We start from the raw sequence: 22,940 nt of genomic DNA on the forward strand, positions 1-22,940 counted from the left end.
CGATTGCGCACTATATTCAGCACTAATCGCAATATGCTTAACATCATTTAAATATTATTTAAACCTTTATGAAAATCATAAATACAACAATTTAAGGCCCAGCATTAATTTGATTTTTTTTATCATGCATCCCTAGTTGCTCCTACATTTTGACAGTCGCTGTCAAACTTACCAACTGTCAACGACGTCCAACGTGAACACATTTTAATATTTCATCAGTCTTTTATTCTATTAATAATAAAGACTTGTTAAAAGAAACAACTCAAGGTGCCATTCGTCTCTATAAAGAAAAAATTGCAGTTGGAATATTAATTGAACTTTCACTTGATCATAGGTTATAATTGTTTCACAGATGCCGTTGTCGTGTCGGTTTTATCAGGAGAAATATCCTGAGGTTGAAGATGTGGTTATGGTAACTGTAAGGTCTATAGCGGAGATGGGCGCGTACGTCCATTTGCTCGAATACAACAATATTGAGGGCATGATTCTGTTGTCTGAATTATCGAGAAGACGTATTCGGTCCATCAACAAACTCATTAGGGTCGGAAAGACTGAACCAGTTGTAGTTATTAGAGTAGATAAAGAAAAAGGTGAATAAAACAATATAAATAATAATATAGATAAGTGAAGTGTGTTAAATTCATTGTGTGTCTACAATTTGTTTAAATATTGTTTTTTGAATTTCTCCAATAAGAGACGTAATGCATTTCCTAGTTTAACAAAGCACTAATACATCTATTAAAAGAAAAAATTAACTAAATTAAAATAAGAATATTTTTAGATCTTTTGGAACTTTCTAATAAACATTGTATATGTCATGTGATAATATTAAACTCATTTTAATTCTGCTTCCAGGTTATATAGATTTGTCAAAACGTCGTGTTTCTGCAGAAGATATAGAGAAGTGTACAGAGAGATTTGCCAAGGCAAAAGCAGTCAACTCAATACTCCGGCATGTTGCGGAACTCTTGCACTATGAAAGCTCAGATCAGTTGGAGGAGTTGTATCAAAGAACTGCTTGGCATTTTGAAGAAAAGTATAAGAAAAAGGCGTCAGCTTTTGATTTCTTCAAACAGGCCGCTGTGTAAGTTATAATGCACTAACATCTTTTTCTTCATGTAATTCAACTGTTATTTTATATTTGTAATTGTTTTTACAACTGTATCAAACACCATTGCCTTTTTTTATGGAAATAAGAGGAATATGTAGTTATTTTGTCCTAATTTAGAGGTAAAGAATGTAGATATTCACTGTCAAAAACTCATATTGTTTGTGTTTTAACTTTCACAACACAATGCATGAAAGATTTTTCAAATCTTACTTTTATATTACAAATGAGAAAGTTTGGATGGATGTTTGTTTAAATCTCCGGAGCGGCTCAATGGATCTTGATTAAATTTGACATAGATGTAGGTCATAGTCTGGAATAACACATAGGCTACTTATGTTTTTTTTTTTATCCCGTGCGACTTGAGTCGCTGGTGACAGCTATTTTGCCATAATCTGGGTTGTGTTGTGTTCATACCATTGACAAATATTAGTTTATTATTATTAGCAAGCAGAAAGTTGAAGTGGAAATAAAAAATAATTCTTCTTATCTAAGTAGCTATTGTCCTGTGATGAAATCTGACAATCATTCAAATTTTGTTACAATAATGTATATCTATATATATAAAAGAAAGTTGTGTTAGTTACACTATTTATAACTCAAGATTGGTCGAACTGATTTAGCTGAAAATTGATGGGGAGCTTAGAAGTAGGAGACGGACATAAGAACTTTTCGGACGGAGTCACGGGTTAAAGTTAGTTCATTAATAATATGAAAATATATGTTATAGAGATCCATCAGTGCTCAATGAATGTGGACTTGATGAGAATACAAAACAAGTATTATTGGAGAACATCAAACGTAAACTTACATCACAAGCAGTGAAGATCCGCGCAGATATTGAATGTGCTTGCTACGGCTATGAAGGCATTGATGCAGTGAAGGCAGCACTTAAAGCAGGCCTCTCACTCTCCACACAGGAAATGCCCATCAAGATCAATTTGATTGCACCTCCTTTATATGGTAAGTTAATTTTTACAATCAGTATATTACAATTTAACAGTGATAAGAGTCCTCTGCAGAATTAGTTGCTGCATGAATGGCCTCCTCAACTTGTGCAATATGACACACACTGAAATATGTTTTTTTATGTCATAAATGGCATGGCATGGCAAAAGAGTAAGCGAAGAGAAGCCACCTGATAAGCTGAAATAGTGAAGCGACCACTGCCTATAGACATAGATAGTAATTCTTTGTTTCTTCTGATGAGTTATTCTAAGAGATTATTTCTTGTCCTTTAAAGGATGTCTAACTTACTGCAGATGTCTATGGTCATCAGTCTATTTTAGCAATTTTCAGGGGCTGCTTACTTCTTTACCACCTCATACTAAATAAAAAACATTGGTTTATGAATTGATGAATACATTAAGGAGCTAAATATTTAACATTATTTACCAGTGATGACGACATCAACACCGGAAAAGACGGACGGCCTTAAAGCGCTGCAGGATGCGATAGACAAGATCAAGGAAACTATCACACAGTCTGGTGGAGTTTTCAACATTCAGATGGCGGTGAGTGACATATAACATAGGCTCATGACAAGGTTGCAAGGTTATATGAAGTGCATTCATGAACTCAAAGTGAAAAGAAAGTGTGACTGTTTGCTTATGACCTGTTGTTCAAATTCTGGATCAGTTGAGTTGTTTTTATTTCAGCCTAAAGTGGTGACGGCGACGGACGAAGCGGAGTTGGCGCGGCAGATGGAGCGCGCGGAGGCTGAGAACGCAGAAGTCGCTGGAGATTCCGCAGACGAGGATGAGGACCAAGGTAAGTTACATTCGACTGTACTCATAGGTTAATGCATGTAGCTTGTGGCACATATGCCGTTGAGTTAGTTTCTTATCTCACATGTTTTGTTGTCTTAACATCATTTATTTTATGTGTCGAATTTCATTTGTGTATGTGTAGGGATAGAAGTCAATATGTGATATGTGAACCGAATATCATCTTCTTCTATATATATAAAAGAAAGTCGTGTTAGTTACACTATTTATAACTCAAGATCGATCGAACTGATTTAGCTGAAATTTGATGGGGAGGTAGCTTAGAACTAGGAGATGGACATAGGAACTTTTTTTATCTCGTGTGCATTTTTTTTATTCCGCGCGGACGGAGTCGCGGTTAAAACTAGTATAATGTTAAGTTTGTATTTTCAGATTCAGTTATATGTCTATGGAATCAAGATCTAAAGAGTGTGTGTCATATGTAACCTTAGCATTATAGAGCTTTAATAGTACTGCTTCTATCAATCTTAATCTGAACGGATGCAGAGTGGTGTGGGGAGAAATTGAATGACACCGATTTTTTTTTTTATTCCATTTTTCCAAGCATTTCGTGTGGTTAATAAATAATAAGTTTTAATTTGTTATTAATCTTAAGGTATGGGAGATGCCGGGGATGAGGAGCCTCAGCAGAATGGTGCTTCCGATGAGGAAGAGGAGAACTGACCATAGATATACAGATTATATCAGTGTACATCCGCTATACATATTGTATCGCCATCAAACAACTAAATAAAATATACTTCCCTTTTATACATAATATATTGAAGTTGTTTTATTTCTACTCTTCTTATAAGAAAATGTAATATTATTCATCAGCAGCTCACTATACTTCCCCACCGAGGGGCTCGGAGCCTACCTCAAGTTAAGGGTGACTAGGCCATAGTCAACGCTGGCCAAGTGCGGGTTGACTTCACACATATCATTTCTTATCAGATATGTGCAGGTCTCATCACAATGTTTTCCTTCACAGTAAGAACTTCAGATAAATGTACATATGTAAATCATCAATCAAAAACACATTGGTACATGGCGGGATTCGAACCCAGGACCTGCAGATTGCAAGTTAAGTGTTTAACACCTGAGCCACCGACGCTCCGCCGTAATATTGAAACAGTTATTTTATTGTTTTGTTAACACAATGAAACAGTCAAAAAAAAATTCAACATGTCAACTTTTTATTAAAATTGCTATTTACAAATTTCGTTTTAAATTTTATTTACAATCAATTTAACTAGGATTTATATAAATAACATCATTACATAAATTGTACTAAATGATTACGCTTTACGACCATTGATTCTACTTAGTTTACTTCTGTGGATTTTGTCAAAGAATAACAGTCCGGCAGCTTTCTCTATAGTTTCTGGCGGCACCTATAGACAATAAAAAAAATAAAAAAACCAATTGGGGTTAGAAATATTCATGATAATTCCTTATCTTGATACTTTCACAAAATTTAATTGATCACAAAATTGTGTTGAAAGCTCAGTACATAGTAATTAAAAATGCCTTACCATAAAAGAAGATACAGGTGTTTCATCTGGTATCTTCTGGTTGGGCATGACATAAGCCTCCATGTCAAGGCTACCGTCTGGCGCTTCACCAACCACCACCTTGTAGAAGTGTGTCGGCACCGCAACTGTATTTGCTCCTATCACTTGATATTTAATGTACCATTTACCATCTACTTCTTTTCTGAAACATGATTTTTGTTTAAAAAAAAAATGACAAAAATCCAACACACTATACCATGGCACTCACGGAAACAAGTCTTCTGTTTTAGTCTGTGTTAGTAGGGTAAAAAAGAAGCAAGATATTATGTTGTTTCATTATCCTGTTGGTTTGTCAGAGAATGAGACAGATCAATAAAATAATCCTCCAAATATCAATTCATTTTTTAAAATACTTTTTAACAGTTTAAAAAAGTAGCACAAATGTTTAATAATAATTTAAAAAAAAACCACAAAGCTCAAGTGCAGCAGCTAGTTAGAGAAGAATGTACCTGGGCAGATACAGAGGTCCGGTGCAGCAATAAACATTATCATAGACTTTTGTCAACTTCCTCACATGTTTCTCCAGTCTATTCCATGAATGTCTGTTAAATCCTTCACCTACCTACAATACATATAATAAAAATAATAGATCGTTAATTAATATACATATCCTAATATATATATAAATAAAAATGAATCCCTATATTCCTTGGTCAAGCCATTGCTGAACGGCTGGACCGATTTCACTTTTTTTTTTGGGTTTGTTATTGTCAGGAGAAGTTTCTTATGACAGAAAAAATTTAAAAAATTTAGATGGCTGGATGGATAATGATGTTTGTTTGAAGGTATCTCCAGAGAGGCTTAATGGATCTTAATGAAATTTGGTTTAGACATAAAACATAGTCTGGAAGAACATAAAGGTTAGTTTTTTTTAATTCCGCGCAGACGAAGTCGCGGGCGACAGCTAGTAGTAAAAAAATTAAAGATTTGTAATTTTGTATTTTGTGAATAAAGTCAAAAACTAACGGACTGATCTAAACATAAATTCATTTCCCATTAAAATGCTACATTATCACTGAGTTACATAAGCTATTTTTTTTATCTAGTTACAACCAAAGTTGCGAAAAAATTCAAACAATTGATGTAATTAAGTTACTAAAGTAGCACTTAACATAATCATGATTTCTTTTTAAAGGGAATAAAACTATGTCATAGTTAAGTAACAGCAATGAATACAGAGCTGCAAAACTACTTTTCTTTAAGACGAGATGTGTATTTTGTGCTTTTGAGTGTGGAAAAGATCTGGAAACAGTGATGACTTGTTTCACAGATAAAATTGTTTCAGAGTTAAAATTATGGTATTTAAAGTTCACCTGAGGGGCCATGTTGGTAAGATAGAAGGTTTGTTCAACATGTTTCTGTGCTAAACGGTGGTTACCTGCTGCTGCCATGTGCCCCCGATCGAAGCCTGAACCTTTGTAGTCACTATTCTGTGACCTACAAACAATCAAGAGAATTGCTACTGTTATTCAGTGTTTAATAGAAAAAATACAAAAGAAATCCAAGAGTTCATACTCTCTATGGTGATGGAACACTATGTTTTTGCCTTCCAGGTAAATCTCTTTAGTAATTAAAGTTAACAATCTCCTCTAAATCAAGTCACCTTTCACACAATCCATCAAACTCCTTCACCTGAATGTACTTCTTGGCATTCATATTTAACTTTTTTTTCAACCCCTTAGTTTAAATTGATTACCGGTGTTAAGGTAGGTTGTGGTTGGAACACCGCCTAAGGCACTCAATAGAGAAGAGGGCAACATATCTGTGAATTACAGTCTCACACAACCTTGTTAACCCTTAATGACATGGAAAAAATGGAAGCCATAGAAATCTTATCTAGTGTGCTGTAGTATTGAGATCGGCACTGCCTAAATTATAAATTTCTTTTTCAAATATCATACCTGAAGAATGGATGTATGCTCTCATCTGGTGTAAAGTCACATTTACTCCTGTCAACTTGATCATTTTTTTCTATATGTTTTTTGGTCAAATGTTCGAATACCCAATGTGGTACTCTATTCCTTCTGTCATATGATAAAACGAAATCATCATAAGATCTTATGTTATCCATGCCGGGGAAACCATACTTCATTATTTGTGAAACCTGAAGGAATATGTTAAGTTATTAGAAAGATGATACCTGACTGGTGTAGTCAATATCAGTGAAGATATAAACTAACATATGAAAAGTATATGGTTAATAAAGTTAGATCTCTAAGCGATTACTTTGATTTAAAATTCAAATAATTTATATATTTTATACCCTTGTAGATCCACTCTCTGTATAAGGTGTTGCTGCAGATACAGTACCAAATATAGGAAGACCAGGCATATGTCGAATTATTTTACCGTCAATGACTACTGAATTATCTACTAAATTGTTTTTATTCTTAATAAGCCCGACGTAATAGCCGGTAAGTCCAACTGCTCCAAATTGAGCTACTTGAATTAATCTTCTTGGTATCATATTGCTTATTAATAACTAGCACATGAATTAACTTAACGATGTGGACTCTATAATATTATTTTTATTCACAGTTTTATTTATTTTATTAAAATATTCTACAATTTCTTTGAGGTTATGTCACCATCTGTCAATTTATTAAAAAGTTCAGAAATTATGATTTCATTGTCACATTTAAACTTCGCAAATATTTTAAGAGATTTTATTCACTGACCTCTACAAATGGCTATTAGACGTAGTATTTTGTGCATATTTGATTTTCGCCAATTTGTAGCTGATGTAAGCGGTTTGTAACGGGTGTGTAATCTCTATAAATGGTTAAACGATTTAAATTAACCATTTGTAGAGATCAGTTGATCTACCTGAAATATTTCTATTCAAAACTTTCAGATTAGCATAAAGTTAGGTATATCCATTTAATAAAATTTTATTTCTTGTGTAAAACACCGGATATTTTAATAATAGACAGAAATTGTCAATCAAGCCGATACACACTGATGATTTTACCTTCGGAGAGTAAATGTGTTTTTTGATTACCCTTAACTGACAGCTATCAATGTCAAAATGTCTAATATGTCAGTGGTGTAGTGTTTTTGGAAATTTCATATAAAATAAAAGATTTATAAACAAATTTATAGAATATAATTATAGAATTCTAATTATTCAGCAAATAATTTATAGCAATACATACAAATACATGACTACGCGCAAACATGACAAAATTATTTATTAGAAATATCCGTGTGTCGTCTATTAATTTATATAAAAATTACACAACTATAACCAAACCGGCAACATCACTAAAAATAAATGATAAAGAATTTGTTACCGACGATTACACGAACATTACACCAAAGATTTTGTCATATTTAAATAGAGATTTGCACTTGAAAAAGGACAATCCAATATCTATAGTCCGGCAACGGATTGTGAATTATTTTTATTCATCTTTTACGCATGGAGGGAACCCAATATTTAGCGTTTACGACAATCTATCTCCTGTGGTGACTACAAAGCAAAACTTTGATGATTTGTTAATACCTGAGGACCATCCAAGCAGGACCAAATCTGACTGTTACTATGTGAATAGGAAGACACTACTAAGGGCACATATGACCGCACACCAGAGTGAACTACTCCGCTCAGGTCTGGACAACTTCCTTATGATTGGTGATGTATACAGGAGAGATGAAATTGATTCAACACACTTTCCAGTCTTTCATCAAGTAATTTTATTTTATTTTTATATTTCTCACACATAATTTTCATGTGCCTAAAATATAGTTTAATAATGGGGTCATTTACTCAAATTGAATAAGGATATAATATATTTTAATATAAGCCCACGGAGATAGGCTTATAGAATACAGGATTATGATATTAGTTCTTTAACTTTGTATAATTAGTTTTTATTTTCATCAGGTTGATGCAGTAAGATCACAAAGAAAGGAACAATTATTTCAAGAACATTCTGGATTGGAGCTTTTCGAGCCCATGTTTGACTCAAAAAACCCACACATGTTTGAGAATTCAATAAATGATCCTAATAAACAAAGTTGTCACAGTTTAGAGGCAACAAAATTAATGGAAACACAGCTTAAGACCCATTTAATTGGTTTAGTTCATGCACTATTTGGTGATAATGTTAAACATAGATGGGTTGATGCATACTTCCCATTTACGCATCCATCATGGGAATTGGAAATATTTTATGAGAACAATTGGTTAGAAGTTCTCGGTTGTGGTATTGTACGGAATGAGATATTAGCAAATGCAGGACCTAACAACACAATAGCTTATGCATTCGGACTTGGTTTAGAAAGAATTGCTATGGCATTATATAAGATACCTGATATTCGATTGATGTGGAGCGAGGATTCAGGATTTGTATCACAATTTCAGAATAAGAAATTGAATGAAAAGATTACTTATAAAGCCGTATCATCCTATCCTCAGTGTACAAATGATATTTCATTTTGGCTGCCATCCGATGTTACGATTGACACATTTACGAATAATGACTTTTATGATCTAGTGAGAGATGTTGGGGGAGATATAATTGAACAGGTAATCTGTTTTGACTTAGATCTAGGCTAGACAATAACATACCTAGTTACAATGGAGTTTTATGTATAGATCTATGAATAATGTAGAGGCTACAGGTGTGCCAGGACCATACAAATTAGAAGTCTGTAATCTATACCTACTTCTTTGGGTTAGGGATATTTAAGTATAAATCATGATATACTTTTAGTACCAGGATTTATTTTGTACATATTCTATAGCTGTGAAATATAAGTTATAAGATTTCATACTGCACAATGTGTAAAATTTATTTCAATATTTTTTACAGGTAAAATTAAAAGATAAATTTGTTCATCCAAAGACAAAGAAGCATAGTCTATGTTATAGTATAATATATAGACATTTGGAACGGACTCTAACGCAGGCTGAAGTTAACAAAGTACATAAGGAAATTGAAAAAGCAATTGTTAAAGCATTTAATGTTGTTATAAGATAAAGTGTTAACTAGTTGTAATTTTTTCTGATTAAATAATAGTAATTTGATATATTTTTTTTACTAAATAATTTCCACATTACATATGGTGTGAAATGTAAGATTTTAGTGCCGTGATACAAATTGCCACCCTTAGACAAAACAGGAACAAGAATATTTATAAATATTAGTGTCACAGTAATGTAATTATAAGTACTATAGTAAAGTATATTAAAATTTTTAAAGAAGACAGATTTCAAGTAAAAAAAAACTTGAGAGGTGTCAAGGGACACCCGGATGGGACGAAGTTCCTTTCGATTAATTAGTGAAGGAACCAATGTTTATTCTATGAATAAAAAACATACATTTTATTTCTATGAATTTTCGTTATATATTGTCACGTCGTTGCCATGGTGAAGTAGCGCTCATTCGTCGTTAACATACTATAGCAAAAAGTGTGACAACTTTTCGTAAGAATTTTTTCCGTCTAGCCCCCTTTCACAACGCGCGATAAGGAACTTCGTTCCAATAAATATTTACTCACCAATATAAGTGCTACATAATGAACGAATTTGTATGAGGGTATCTTTTGGGCACAAACATTCAAATCTTTTATTCATATATTATTTAAGATAATATTATAAATGGTAATTTTATATTTATTAGAAAAAAAAACACATTTTTTCTGACTTCTATATTTTACACAATATACAAAAATAAAATAAGCAATTTCGCAGACAACACAGTTCATGCGTTTTTTTCTCGAGTTCAAGTCTCTAGCATCTTAACATTTTATTAGGTTTTAACACAAAAACAAATATTTTCTATCCTAAAATTGTAAATTTAAGCTAGATTTAATATCACAGTTTTTATTTAATTATATCTTATAATTCAACATGTCTAGGTGACCATGATTACGTTTAATTCAATTTTTTTTAGTTTCACACTTTTATTTTACATATACAGCTAACTTTTAAGTTTTGCAACATGTTTAACATGATGAGTTTTCACTGTTGTAACATCTGTTTAATAACAATAAAAATAACAATATGCTTTTATACAAACAATACGGCTAAATTCATGGTCATATATCAGAAAAAGAAATATATATAGCAAGAATTTTAATATTCTTGTCACTGGTAAAGAATGCAGTGCAAAGACCCTTTGTTATTTTTTTATTCTATCTAGGAATAAATTAAATATCTAAAAATCACATAATCTAGTAACATCTTACACGACTTCAAAAGAGATCGAATTAAAATCATTAGATAGGAATAAAACACAAAACAAGCCAGCCGACGATCAAGGCGGGATGGGTTTGAGTTAATTTTTTTTATATTCCAAAGAAAACGCCTTCAGAAATAGTTTTAAGAATACAAACTCAAATACCTAAAATAGAGTCTTCAACGTTCGTATCGGAGTCTTGGTTATCCGCGTTTGTATTGGAGTTATGGCCATCGGCTGCGGGGAAAAACGCGACTGGTTCATTTGTATTGAATTCAACGGGCAAATTATATTGCTCAATAGGTACCAAGCTCGAGTTGCTATCGGTATTTTCTGTTCTCATTCGCCTAGATTTCTTCGCTAATGGCTCATCATCAGAAGAGTCCGATTCGGTGCATGTGTTTGGTGTTGCTGGCATAGCTTTAGAATTTTTAATATTCTTTAATATATCTAAAATTGTTGGTTTTCTATTCAATTGCCTGTAATGTCTCGCGAGATGTATTTTCATTTGTTTTTCAATGTCGCTGGGCGAAAAAGTTGTGTTGTTTTGAACGGGAACTGAATTGTCCTTTCTCAATAAAGACTGCGCCGCTCGGTAGATCTTCGGCGGGACGGCGGCTGCGGGCACTCGAATCAATTTCGCCCTCTTGAGATTCAATATTTTCTGACAATTGTTTCCTTCTTTTTGCATATTAACCATTTGAGGATCATTTTGTTTGCTAGGGTCGTCTGGTTTATCATTATCTTCGGTAAGATCGATAACGGAACTATCTAATGTAGGCTTTTTTTTTAATCTCTTTTTAATAAATACCATTACTTTTTTAACCTTTTTCGGAGGTGGGACTATTTGAATGTTTCCTCCTATATTGTGGGTGTTAGTAAGGAAGTACGGATTGTCTGGTAAGTTGTAATTTATTACATTGGTGGGAATTACATTGTTAATTATATTATGAGTATTTTGTCCTGTAGTTACATTATTAATTACCGGACATTCAGTAGACATGTTGGTATCTTCGGTCGATATCCCAGACATTGTCATCAAATCGGATAATATAGATTTTCTGCTGGTCTCCGGAGCGACTTTGACAATATAATCTGTGTATGTTAATATATCTTCATCACCTTTTCTAACATTTTCTTCAGTATTTGCAACTTTAGATTCCAAATCCGTTCTTGCGACATGGAGGATGGGGTTTGTTTCTGCAGTATTGAGGTCGACGTTGGTATTGGAGTACTGTAAGTTAAGACCTGTATTTTCTTGAGTGGCTTTAAGTTCAGCATCCACGACGTTAACTTCAACGTTTGCTTGAGTTGCCATTAGTTCGCCATTCATAATATTAAGCTGAGCGTCCCCTGCGTTTTGTTCAGTACTAATGACATTCAAATCAGCACTTTTTTCGCTAATATTTACTTCGACAGCGTCAAGATGTTCAGAATTTTCTTCGGTGAAGTGGACTTCAGGGCTTATAAGATTAAGTTCGACAGTTTCTTCGGAATCGTCGACTTCAGGGCTCACAAGTTTAGGTTCAGTATTTTCTTGGGCAACAGGTTCCTTAGGGTTCATGACAATAAGTTCAGCGTTTTCTTCGATTGAGAGGACTTCAGAGCACGCAAGATTAAGTTCAACATTTTTTTTCTCAACATCTGTTTCAGGGGACAAAATATGAAGTTGAGCCCTTTCATCGGTAACCTGTTCTTCTGGGCCCATAGCAATAAGTTCAGCATTTTCGTCGGTAATATTTACTTCAGGCGTCAATATATGAAGTTGAGCATTTTCTTCAGTAACTTCAACTTCTGGACCCATAACAATAAGTTCGGCATTATCGTCATTAACATTTACTTCTGTGTTGAGTATATTAAGCTCAGCATTTTCTTGGACAACATTTACTCCAGGGTTTACGGCATTCATTTCTACATATTCATTGTCTTCAGTTATTTGAGGATCCAATTGTTTGATTGTTGGGTCATTTACCACCGTATTTCTACTAGTGAAATTTGTTCCCATCTCTTTTCTAATTGCATGTTTCCATTTTCTGGTTGGAAGTTTTCGTTTTTTATTAAGTATGCCGGATTCCAAAAGTTTCTTTTGAACCACGGAAAGAATTTCTGGCAATTTGGATAAACTAGCTGGATCTATTTGTACCCCGGGTTCTATAGAAACACTTAACGTGTTGTCAGGCAAAAGCAATATATTGACGCCTTGTGGTAAAAGTCCTTTCTGGGGAGAATTAGACGTTTGATTTGGAGGTGAATCTACTTCCTCCTCAATCAAAGATATTGTTTCAATTACTGCATTCTGAACAATGTTTTTATTAATTACAATATTAGATGTTGCAGACTGCCAGCCCGCCGAAGACGTCACTGAGAACACCTCGGCCTTATTACCCCGATGTGGCCTTGCAGGAATAATGTTTGTTTTTATGGGCGGCCCTGTTTTCGCGTGCGACGTTTGACTATCTGTGTCACATGTGTTAGAAGAAGCGTGCGTAGATTGTGTTGCGATGACGTAATTATATTCAAATTGTGTAGATACCGATGAATGCGTTACAGCGTATGTTATAAGAGGATTAGATGTATAATCATTGGAGTCACTTGTTACTACATCGAGGGTAATCGTACCTTGGGCATTTTTAGGAACATTTTTATTTTGCGGATGATACAATTCTATGGCACTTTTTATTTCCATCTGGCCATTTTCATTTTGTATAGATATCGCTTGAATTGCTATATCACGAGTTACTTTCACCGTTGTTTCAGGTTCCTTGTGCTCCGGAATTTCACCGTCGCGGCTATAAGTGTGATCGTCCACTAGTTTGTGTGATTTCATCATATCCAATAGATCTTGTTGACAGCAACAATTACAATCAACCAATGGACATAAATGTCTATATTTCTTACTTCTAATAGAAGTTATGTTTTGATTTTCCGGTCTCAGAATTTCTATCCGATGTCGACACCAACAACAAAAACCACTGTTTACTGCAATAGTTTGAGGTTTCTTATTTCTTTTCCTTTTCGGGACATGTACTTTCGAGTTTTCTAAAATCATATTTTGCTTGCTATTTAATTCGTTCTCGTTCGTTAAATTTATTGTTTTATTGCTCGTTGCTTTTATGGGAGGTGGAGGTGGGTTAGGTTCCTTTGTTGTAAGCTTTTTTGTTGCTTCGACAGACACGCTCTTTTTGGGTAGTTGGAACGTGCCAGTGTCGAGGAAGCAGATCACTTTAGCGAGAGTATCCTTTGTAATTAAACTTTCTTCGTATTGTCCAAGACTCGAACCGTAATTAGACCACTTCGGTACAGGTGGAAGCGGTTTTGTCTTTGCTTTCTTGTTCTTTTTGTCATATATAGGATTGTGCCACGTGTTTAATGTAGCTGATTGAGCAGGTTTATTCTCTGAAACTGGATTACTCAACTGGGCAACAGAACTCATGTCAGCTTTTAACAGATTCTCATCAGCACGGACTGTCGGTGACATTAACGGCTCATTTATAACATGGCCTCTTTCGATTATCTGGACAACTTTATGTTCATGGCTTGGTGATGGTTTTGGTTCATCCATTTGTAGCTTTTCAGGCATGAAATCTTTTTGTTCTACTCTAGTTATATCGAGTAGGCTTTGAACCGCCACAGCGGAAGGGATCACCGACGCAGTATTTTCACACACTTCTGTGACTTTTTCTTGCTTAAAGTTCGGTATTGTCGTATTTTCTAGATATAAAACGTTGTTGACTAGTTTAGTTTCAAACGCTTTATGCATATCGATAGTGAGAGGTTTACAAGCATTAAAAAGTCGCCTGTTACGTTCACTTAAAAAGAAACCCGCGCTTAGCCTTTTGAGTCTCGTATTAAAATCTGGATTTTTACACAACAGTATAGGGTTGTAGTTTCTATGTTTTGGTTTTTGGAGTAACCAGCTTGTATATTTAACTCGAGGTACTTCACGCTTTCCTGCGTCGTCTTCGCTTCTCATTTTGTCTATATCTTGTTTTTCTGATTTTATTATAATTCCTTCTTGCTTGCTATCTGATTTTACTATCGTTGTTTCGTCATTCACTTGATTATAATCTTGGCTTCTTGCTTCGTCAATTTCTCCATTATTTTTTGTCACTTCTCTATCACCTTCGATGGCCGTTTCGTCTATCTGTTCATATTCTGTTTCCACTTCAGTCTTAATATTTTCAGAGTTAAGTTTTATAGTTCTACTCTCAGCTTCTACAAGCTCAATTAAGTCTTTGCCTTTCAACATAGAGTAACCAATGTTTTTTAATATATCCATATCATCTAATTTTTTTGTGTAAGTAATGGGAATCATAATGAGTTTTCTATCTATACCGTATGAAGGGTCGACGTCATCCAGATTTACCATTTCATCATCTAAAAAACAAAGTAAAATATTTAATCGCCTTTGAATTTGTTGGATAATATTATTAAATTTTGTTTTTATTATGTATTTTTGTACCTACATTACGCATTTACCCGCAAAATGACGTATTTATATTTACTATGACTGTAAACGAAACATATTTAAACCCAATATTGGTCAGACAAGATTTAAATCGAACGCCTATTTATCTCAACGGTTAGGTCGAAGATGATTTGCGTTGTTTTGAATATATAAAGAAATTTTATTCTTACCATCATTAGCATCTGGTTTTTCTTCTAGATTATCTTCGTCGTCATCTACAAACTCGATGCCATCGTCAACAAATTGCAAAGTTGACGGTAATTTGTGTAAGTCAATAACATCGTCTGAACTAAAAGGAAGTTTTTTGTCTACATTTTCTTCAAAACTTTTATTAGAATCCTCAGAGTTTATACTTGGTGCAATATCAGATTCGATTGGTGGATCTTCAGAATCAGATAGAATTTCATTGGTTACTGAGTCGTGATTTATAGGATAACATTTCTCATTAGATTCAATCATATCCACATTTCCCATTATATTTGTAATTTTGGGAAGTACTGTGTTATATTCTGGATATGTAGGATCATTTTTTACGTGCTCTGGTACAGACGCCTCTTCTGTATCTTCCATATTATCAGTTTCCACTGGTTCATTATCACTTAGAGTATCATTTATTTCCAACACTTCCGTTGGTTCATTCTTTACTGACACTTTTAAGTTACTTATACTATCAGACGCATCAAAATGTTCAGTGGGTTTTGGACTATTTTCAGCAGTTTTAGATGTATATTCATTATCTTCCATTGGTGTAATGCTGTCTTCTGTGTTTTCATCTATTTCTATATCTTTGTTTCCGTTTTCTTGTTCGACCTCATCTTCAGAATCCGCAGCGACCTCTATAGTCTCTATATGTGGTTCAATTACAACAAGATCGGGATCATCTACGGATAAGGAAAGATTACTTGAAATTAATTTCCAACGGACGCTAAGTTGAAATAAATAAGACATTTATTACAAAGTACATCAATAAACATTAAATTATTGAAGAACATAAAATTTAGTTTAGTTGAATTTAATGCGGAAGAGGGCGTTAGGGTACGATACGGGTGGGCGACCGCTCAGAGCACTGGGAAGAAAGGAGAGCCACAGGTCTGCGAATAACACAGTCTCACGTAACCCTATTATCTCCCCCAAGGTATGAGAAAAAGGCGTCCCATAGATATCTCGCCCAGGGCGCTTGTATAGGAGACCAATAGTATCTTCAGAGAAAGAAAAAAACTATATCAACTTATTTTTATATGTTGCTAGATAGTTAGTAGTAGTAACGAGACAAAGTTGAAACATTTACAATATACGTATCTCTCTTCATTATTATTTAACACTAGCTGTCGCCCGCGACTCCGTCCGCGCGCAGTTAAAAAAAATGGGGGGGGGGGGTTTATGAAAAATAGATGTTGGCCGATTCTCAGACCTACAGAATATGCTCACAAAATTTCATGAGAATCGGTCAAGCCGTTTCGGAGGAGTACGGTGACGAAAACTGTGACACGAGAATTTTATATATTAGATGTCCGTTGAACCGTTCCGGAGATACCTTCAAACATCTAAACATCCGTATTTATAATATTAGTAAGATTTATAATTGTAACGCTCACCAGTTTTAGCATTTGATTCCATTTTACGTCGCCTGCTTTCCTGAAAATAAACAATACTTCATTTCAATCCAGCCACGTAATTACAGAGTAAGGTAACAGAGGCGCGGGAAAAAATCTTTTTTTCCAATTATTTGATGATATTGTAAAATACGGTTACCTAATGTGTGTGTGTTACCTGTCACACAACCATTGTGTTTTAATTTATTTTTTCGGATTTTTTTTAATTTACGTGTTTTTATATTAATCTTTTGAGGCTTTTCATCATGTTCGGAACATGTTATTGAAATTAATTCATAGTGTTTTTTTTGTACATAAAAATATACAATAGTATATAAGATTTTACATAGTGGTATGAATCTATTATGTGTGATTTAAATAAATATATTAAAATCAGTTCACGTTCAGTTTTATCTGTACAGTGACAACTGAACAGTCGTAATGTTCGCTTAAAGCAACTTACAAATTGAACGGCCTGAACAATTTTCCCCGATTCTAGTAAATCCTTCCATTGGACAAACTTTTTGGTGATTAGATTTGGAAGCCTGAAAAGAAAGAATACATATCTTTATCAATTTAAATTATCTTAGTATTTATGATTTTATCTGTTTCATGTAATTCAGTTTTAATCAGATTTTGTTTTTTTTGCCTATAAAAAAATGTGGCCGATGTCCATAGACATTCGCAAGACCAAAGAAACCGTTAATTTCTAGGTTTTTAGGAAGATGTTAAACGACTTTTCAAATATCTTGAACCGCAGACATTTGACAACCTTAATAACAGAAGTATGAAAATTTCTTTCAATAATGCCAACCTTTCAGAGATTCGAATCTGGAGTTTTGTCGGTCTGATGGCTTTCGCTAGATTTCTTGGGTTACCACGATAAAGCATCCAGAATTCGTAGAGTCTTCGTCTCGACAGATCTTTCAATTGATACCATCGCCGCTGCAGTAACATGGCAGAGCATTCCCGCCCTCTGGAAGTGGAAAATTAGTGGAAAAGGAGTTTAAAAGTCCTGTTAATATAAGCATAGTTCACACACGATTGACTCACTTACCTGGTATTGTACTTTTTTGTCAAAGCGGCCCACTTCGCAACTAAACGGTCACCCGACGAATTCTCTATGTTGTGCGACATCACCAGATCAAACAATATCTCAAGGACTGGTGATTCCGGTTTACCGTTCTGTATCAGCTCCTGGAAATGTTTTACTTCAATAAACTAGTAAAAAAAAAACAAATTAACAAGTCGAACTACACCTCGCGCAAACTTGATTCGAAACGGACGACTAGTGGTAAACATTCTTTTTTTAATCCCAACATGTGGTTCAATTTTTGAAAACCGTCAGCTGGTTTTTGAGTTATCTATGTAGATCAATGAAAATTATAGGCATCTTAATTTTATGAAATCATTTATATAGGGGAGGGGATATCGGCACCCTTGGCGACACTAAAATTATTGTTTTTTTTTCAGGCATTAAAAGACTGCCATCACAGTAGTTATTTATTTATTCAATTAACCACGCTTTTTACAGCTGAAGCGTCAATTTTATAATACCTCTCCAATAACATCGACATCTTGGTGCACTAGCACCAGGTCGAAGGTGAGCCAGTCGGTTGAAGTCATCCGAGCCACTCGCGTGATGCACTCCATTCGATCTTCGGCAGCGAGCATCCTCTTTAGTTTCTTAGAAGTTAACACCTTCATGTGTTGCCTGGAAAACGAAATATAAAATTGCAACGTATTACAAGTATTTAACTTAGTAAATGCATTCTTCGTTTCGATCCAAAGTCAAAAAATTCCATCCATGGCGGCCATTACGATATTTATTTCTTTTTATCTTAATTCAAAAAGAAGGAGGTTTGTCTGTATTTTTATGTATGTTATTAATATTGTTAAATAAAGATAGCTAATATAACATACTAGCTTTTACCCGCGACTCCGTCCGCGCGGAAAAAAAATAGAAAACGGGGTAAAAATTATCCTATGTCCATTTCCTTGTTCTAAGCTACCTGCCCATCAATTTTCAATCAAATCGATTCAGCCGTTCTTGAGTTATAAATAGTGTAACTAACACGACTTTCTTTTATATATATAGATGACAAAGTGTTTCGCCAGAAATAATTTGGAATTTCTGTGTTTTAAAGTAACAAGCGGTTTGTCTATGGTCTACGCATTTCAGATTACAAACCACGCCTATTCACTTGTTTCACTGAATACGAACACCATTAAACTGAGAAACTTACCATAACAAAAAGCAATCACAACCGTACTCTATCTTCAGCTGATCCCACATCTCGTCTTCAGGCTGACCTTCGACATATTGACGACGTGCGATGTCGCGCACTAATCGCCTCTTGAACTTCTCCAGGGCCGACATCTTGATTGCTGTTTACCCTATAAACGTAAAATTACGAAACCTCAAAAATGGCCAAGTTTAATCCATTTATCTCGCAGTAGACAATGTAGGTAAAAATTATTATAACTCATTCTGTTGAGAAGAGAAGTAACTACTAGCAAAGCCCAAAGAAATTCAAAGATTTGGGTCAATTGGTTCAAACATCTAAGGGCCAGAATGGTTGAGTAAAGTCTAATGACACCTATATTAGGGTAGCCTCAAGCCCTTTGATGTGGACTTAAACGAGTTGACGAGAAAGTTATATAGCTAATAGCTGTCTAAAACTACATAGTAGCCGATTCTCAGACCTACTGAATACGCATATAAAATTTGGTAAAAATCGGTAAAGCCGTTTCGGAGGAGTACGGTAACTAATATTGTGACATGGACATTTTATATATTAGATAACAATACATTTTTTTTTAAATATTGAAATCAAAAATTATTTGTGTTATTTACAAAATTTCTTTTGCAAAAACTTCATGGTTACTTTATGGTCTTCTCTTTGGTTTTATCGATAAACTTCACACTTCAATTGATTGTTAATGCTCAACGGGGAAAAAAACTGAAAGCTAAGTAGGTGGTGCTAGCATCAAGAGTGGGCTGTCATCTGCCAAAATTTTCATACGTCATTCTAGACTAGACTTAAACATTGTACTCCTTTTTTCATTTAGTTTATGAACTAACTGAAAAAAAAATAACATCTGTATTTTTTTTATTTTTTAACGGAAGTCATTGTTATGACTACAGTTTACAGGGTACTTAGAATATAAAACAAAGTATTTTTTGTTTATCTGTGGTATACTTAATGCTACTGTCACTCTTGATCGTGCTGACATCTATAGTGAGGAAAGGCAGTTTTTTCCCCCTATTCATCGTCGACTTTCAAACGCGTTTTCGGTGTTTTATTTTTGTTAATTATTTTTTAGGTAATTTTGTTCTTAATTACGACTTTTAATTTTTAACAAACAAATCAGACGTGTCTTAGTAAAGTAACAAAAAATACAAATTACTTTTGTTATTGATTAAATTAGTTCAAAGAAGTACAAACATGGCAATACCGATAGTCAAGGACAGTTTATTCGACATTATCAAATGGCAACTCTGTATTACAACTATAAAAGTAGTCGTATTACCTTAATTTACTTACATAATACAGCTGTGGGATTATGAAAGTAACGAGAATTAACCTATCAGATGCCCTTTATTGAAACTTTATATAAAAACGTTCTGTAAATATGACAACCATATTAAATAAAAATACCCATTTCATACATGTCGAATGGTATTAAAGAATATTAAATGTATCACTGTTAATACGTATACGAATAACTCACTTGTTGACACACATTTAAAATTATTTTTCTTCAAAACTACTTCTGCGACACTCACTCGACGGCAGTCGGACACAAAATGGCGTAATTGCTATGCTTACGTGACTAGAACGAGAAGGGCGTTCACCCGTCATTGTCATTTATGTATATAATAACGTTTAAAATAACTTCTAGTAGGGTACGGATTTGATGTTTTATTGATTAGGGATTCATATCATTTTAGACCTTGAGATGTTTACTATTTTCTTACATACAAATATCATAATAACCCGAAATATAATATATGTTTTAATTTTTAATTTTACAAAAAAAATACTAGTATATACACGGGTGAGGGGTGCCCTATTGTTGTAAGATGTGCTAATTCCTACGTACAGGTACAGGTATAAGTTTAGTCGTGCAAAATATTGCTACTCAAAACAGTCACATAAAAGATTATGAATTGAATCAATTATGTCAATAAGGATCATTGTATAATTTCTTGTACCAAAAACTAGACTAGAACATTTGTACAAAAATACTTATTGAATCATAAAACAAATATAAACAACATTTTCTTATTAATGTAATTATTTATCAAGGTTTCAGTAAAAGTGTTCCACCATTTTTTTTGATACAAAATGGTCGCGCTACCCGTGTCGACTCGACTGATAGCAGACGAAGACGCGCGCCTTGTGAAGCCGCCAAAGCCGCGTGACGTCACCCAACAACGGTTAAAAAACTAGTCCTGCGCCGCGGCGATGTTCGCGCCATTTGTTGGAAATTCTATAAAATGTTATAGTAACACTTTCAGATGTCGTTTTTACAACTTTATATTCGATTGATTTCTTTTTAACTTAGATAAAAAAATAAAAATGAAAATATTTTCATTGTGGCATATTGATGTATATGATGAATTTTTTTTTCCCGACATATCCGTAAAAGGTAGAAAACGTTAAACTTTAGATGCAGTGTTCCATGCGTTAGAGTCAGAGAATTAAATTATACGATTTATAGATCATATTATCACCATCGTTTATGATTATTATATTATATATAAATTACAAAAATGATGATTTATATCAAAAGAAACTTTTTAATCTGTGCCGCAGGATTTTAGTAAATTGGTGACTTTTATGTGGTACTTTTTTGTTCGAATTAAGTATATTTGGATATCATAATTTGAATTATCTCTCAATATCAATAGATTGTATGTTTTTATTTATTCAATTGACATATTCTATAAAAAAAAATAATTAGGTCATATTAACCGTAAATAATTTTTGTTAATATTTACGATTGTTTAAATAATATTTTTTATTAGCATAATGGCAACACTGTAGATTCTATCTTTTTAAAGTTGTTTTTATAAAACCAATTAACCACATTTTATTTCCATGTGTCGAAAAGTGATACGTATCAAAATAGCGAATAAAATTATTAAAGAAGGAAATCTAGAACAAAAAGGTATAACGACCACCGCGTTTCAATTCAATACGTCCGTCTGGCGTCGTATCCGTGAGAAGAATGGCGTCCGGACACGTTACGTTATAGCGATGTTTGGTTATAAATTACTTTACATAGGTTATCTAAACATATCTTTACCTTTAATTATTGAAGAGAGATCACATATTTATATTCCTTCGGGTGTTATAACCTGTTTGGTTATACACTTTGATTTTTTTCACTAAAATCCACGATACACGTACTCACAACGAAGTCTGAACACGAATTGGATGATAACAAGCGTTTCAATGCGAGTGAAAGGGACGGTCGTTGCACAGGGTATGCCAGAGGCCGCGCTGGGTGGGAGTACGGCCATTTTGCGTCAACTATCTGTCATTTCTACATCGCGCTTCGCTCGTTGTGGTTGTGTCCTATGCTTTGATGACGTAATATTTTATTTTACCTGAGCATTGTCGTACGTATAATTAGGAATTGGTTATGACAGATTGCTTTTAATTGAATATCTAAAAATTTTGGAATATGAAAAAGCATTGTTACGCAGGTGTGTAACATCTCATGTTGTGTTTATATTATACTGTATTATTATCTACTTAAATTTATTTAGTACAGCTTTTGGGTGGTTATCTTTTTTAATGATTTTTAATAAATCGAGAATTTAATTCGTGCAGTAACAATTTACACACAATTTTTAATACTGTTGCGCATTGTTTTTCTTTGTCTTTGGAATTGAACTAAGTCCACGGTACGTTGCTACTCTTGAGTATCACTAGACTAATTATTTTTAAAGTGGAAGAACAGGCGGAATTAAAAGTAAAACTGTTACTAATATGATAGGAAACGATTTTGAAACTTCGTATTATTAAAATTACATGTACGGAAAATATGTTAAAATTTACTGTCACCACAACCGCATCTGATATTGAATATGTATTATGTATGATGGCAGAATTGGTGCTATAAATGTTTTATGTTCTGTTTTGACTTGTTCGCATATATATATATGCGAACAAGTTATATATATATATATATATATATATATATATATATATATATATATATATATATATTT

At 33.8% G+C, this 22,940-nt stretch overlaps 4 protein-coding genes across 5 annotated transcripts; 2 read left to right on the forward strand and 2 right to left on the reverse strand.

The window, feature by feature from the left end:
* Nucleotides 1–134: 134 nt before the first annotated feature.
* Nucleotides 135–3,634, forward strand: LOC106718643 (eukaryotic translation initiation factor 2 subunit 1). Its single transcript, XM_045684529.1, has 7 exons — nucleotides 135–267; nucleotides 353–590; nucleotides 856–1,084; nucleotides 1,839–2,071; nucleotides 2,507–2,622; nucleotides 2,767–2,878; nucleotides 3,491–3,634. The coding sequence occupies exons 2-7, from the start codon at nucleotides 353–355 to the stop codon at nucleotides 3,556–3,558; spliced, it is 996 nt and encodes a 331-aa protein (XP_045540485.1). The 5' UTR covers nucleotides 135–267; the 3' UTR covers nucleotides 3,559–3,634.
* Nucleotides 3,635–4,160: 526 nt separating this feature from the next.
* On the reverse strand, nucleotides 4,161–7,011 carry LOC106718728 (endonuclease G, mitochondrial). Its single transcript, XM_014512891.2, has 6 exons — nucleotides 6,712–7,011; nucleotides 6,350–6,552; nucleotides 5,762–5,885; nucleotides 4,898–5,010; nucleotides 4,410–4,590; nucleotides 4,161–4,268 (listed from the first exon to the last, which is right to left on the reverse strand). Exons 1-6 carry the CDS (start codon nucleotides 6,913–6,915, stop codon nucleotides 4,173–4,175), a joined length of 921 nt encoding a protein of 306 aa, XP_014368377.1. The 5' UTR covers nucleotides 6,916–7,011; the 3' UTR covers nucleotides 4,161–4,172.
* A 552-nt stretch (nucleotides 7,012–7,563) lies between these two features.
* On the forward strand, nucleotides 7,564–9,433 carry LOC106718722 (probable phenylalanine--tRNA ligase, mitochondrial). Its single transcript, XM_014512883.2, has 3 exons — nucleotides 7,564–8,138; nucleotides 8,335–8,979; nucleotides 9,266–9,433. Exons 1-3 carry the CDS (start codon nucleotides 7,626–7,628, stop codon nucleotides 9,431–9,433), a joined length of 1,326 nt encoding a protein of 441 aa, XP_014368369.2. The 5' UTR covers nucleotides 7,564–7,625.
* Nucleotides 9,434–10,406: 973 nt separating this feature from the next.
* Nucleotides 10,407–22,119, reverse strand: LOC106718779. 2 transcript variants are annotated; one of them, XM_014512952.2, is made up of 9 exons: nucleotides 22,010–22,119; nucleotides 18,940–19,090; nucleotides 18,251–18,407; nucleotides 17,751–17,890; nucleotides 17,508–17,669; nucleotides 17,157–17,238; nucleotides 16,697–16,736; nucleotides 15,272–15,982; nucleotides 10,407–15,010 (listed from the first exon to the last, which is right to left on the reverse strand). In XM_014512952.2, the coding sequence occupies exons 2-9, from the start codon at nucleotides 19,071–19,073 to the stop codon at nucleotides 10,791–10,793; spliced, it is 5,646 nt and encodes a 1,881-aa protein (XP_014368438.2). In that variant the 5' UTR covers nucleotides 19,074–19,090; nucleotides 22,010–22,119; the 3' UTR covers nucleotides 10,407–10,790. The 2 variants fall into 2 exon arrangements, with proteins under 2 accessions (XP_014368438.2, XP_014368439.2); XM_014512953.2 differs by lacking the exon at nucleotides 22,010–22,119 and adding an exon at nucleotides 20,429–20,493.
* Nucleotides 22,120–22,940: the final 821 nt, after the last annotated feature.

Source organism: Papilio machaon, chromosome 26 (assembly GCF_912999745.1).
Source record: "Papilio machaon chromosome 26, ilPapMach1.1, whole genome shotgun sequence".
Taxonomy (NCBI): Eukaryota; Metazoa; Arthropoda; class Insecta; order Lepidoptera; family Papilionidae; genus Papilio; species Papilio machaon.

What these genes read in the sequence shown, in the direction of transcription:
- LOC106718643 (XM_045684529.1), top strand. Translation starts at nt 353, where the DNA reads ATGCCGTTGTCGTGTCGGTTTTATCAGGAGAAATATCCTGAGGTTGAA. An exon ending in TAGAGTAGATAAAGAAAAAG is followed by an intron (nt 591 to 855) that starts GTGAATAAAACA and finishes TTCTGCTTCCAG; the next exon opens with GTTATATAGATTTGTCAAAA. An exon ending in TTCTTCAAACAGGCCGCTGT is followed by an intron (nt 1,085 to 1,838) that starts GTAAGTTATAAT and finishes TATATGTTATAG; the next exon opens with AGATCCATCAGTGCTCAATG.
- LOC106718728 (XM_014512891.2), bottom strand. Translation starts at nt 6,915, where the DNA reads ATGATACCAAGAAGATTAATTCAAGTAGCTCAATTTGGAGCAGTTGGA. An exon ending in CAGAGAGTGGATCTACAAGG is followed by an intron (nt 6,553 to 6,711) that starts GTATAAAATATA and finishes ATATTCCTTCAG; the next exon opens with GTTTCACAAATAATGAAGTA. An exon ending in CACCTGTATCTTCTTTTATG is followed by an intron (nt 4,269 to 4,409) that starts GTAAGGCATTTT and finishes TATTGTCTATAG; the next exon opens with GTGCCGCCAGAAACTATAGA.
- LOC106718722 (XM_014512883.2), top strand. Translation starts at nt 7,626, where the DNA reads ATGACAAAATTATTTATTAGAAATATCCGTGTGTCGTCTATTAATTTA. An exon ending in ACTTTCCAGTCTTTCATCAA is followed by an intron (nt 8,139 to 8,334) that starts GTAATTTTATTT and finishes TATTTTCATCAG; the next exon opens with GTTGATGCAGTAAGATCACA. An exon ending in GGGGAGATATAATTGAACAG is followed by an intron (nt 8,980 to 9,265) that starts GTAATCTGTTTT and finishes TATTTTTTACAG; the next exon opens with GTAAAATTAAAAGATAAATT.
- LOC106718779 (XM_014512952.2), bottom strand. Translation starts at nt 19,073, where the DNA reads ATGTCGGCCCTGGAGAAGTTCAAGAGGCGATTAGTGCGCGACATCGCA. An exon ending in CAGATTCGAATCTCTGAAAG is followed by an intron (nt 17,239 to 17,507) that starts GTTGGCATTATT and finishes CTTTCTTTTCAG; the next exon opens with GCTTCCAAATCTAATCACCA. An exon ending in TTGTTCAGGCCGTTCAATTT is followed by an intron (nt 16,737 to 17,156) that starts GTAAGTTGCTTT and finishes GTTTATTTTCAG; the next exon opens with GAAAGCAGGCGACGTAAAAT.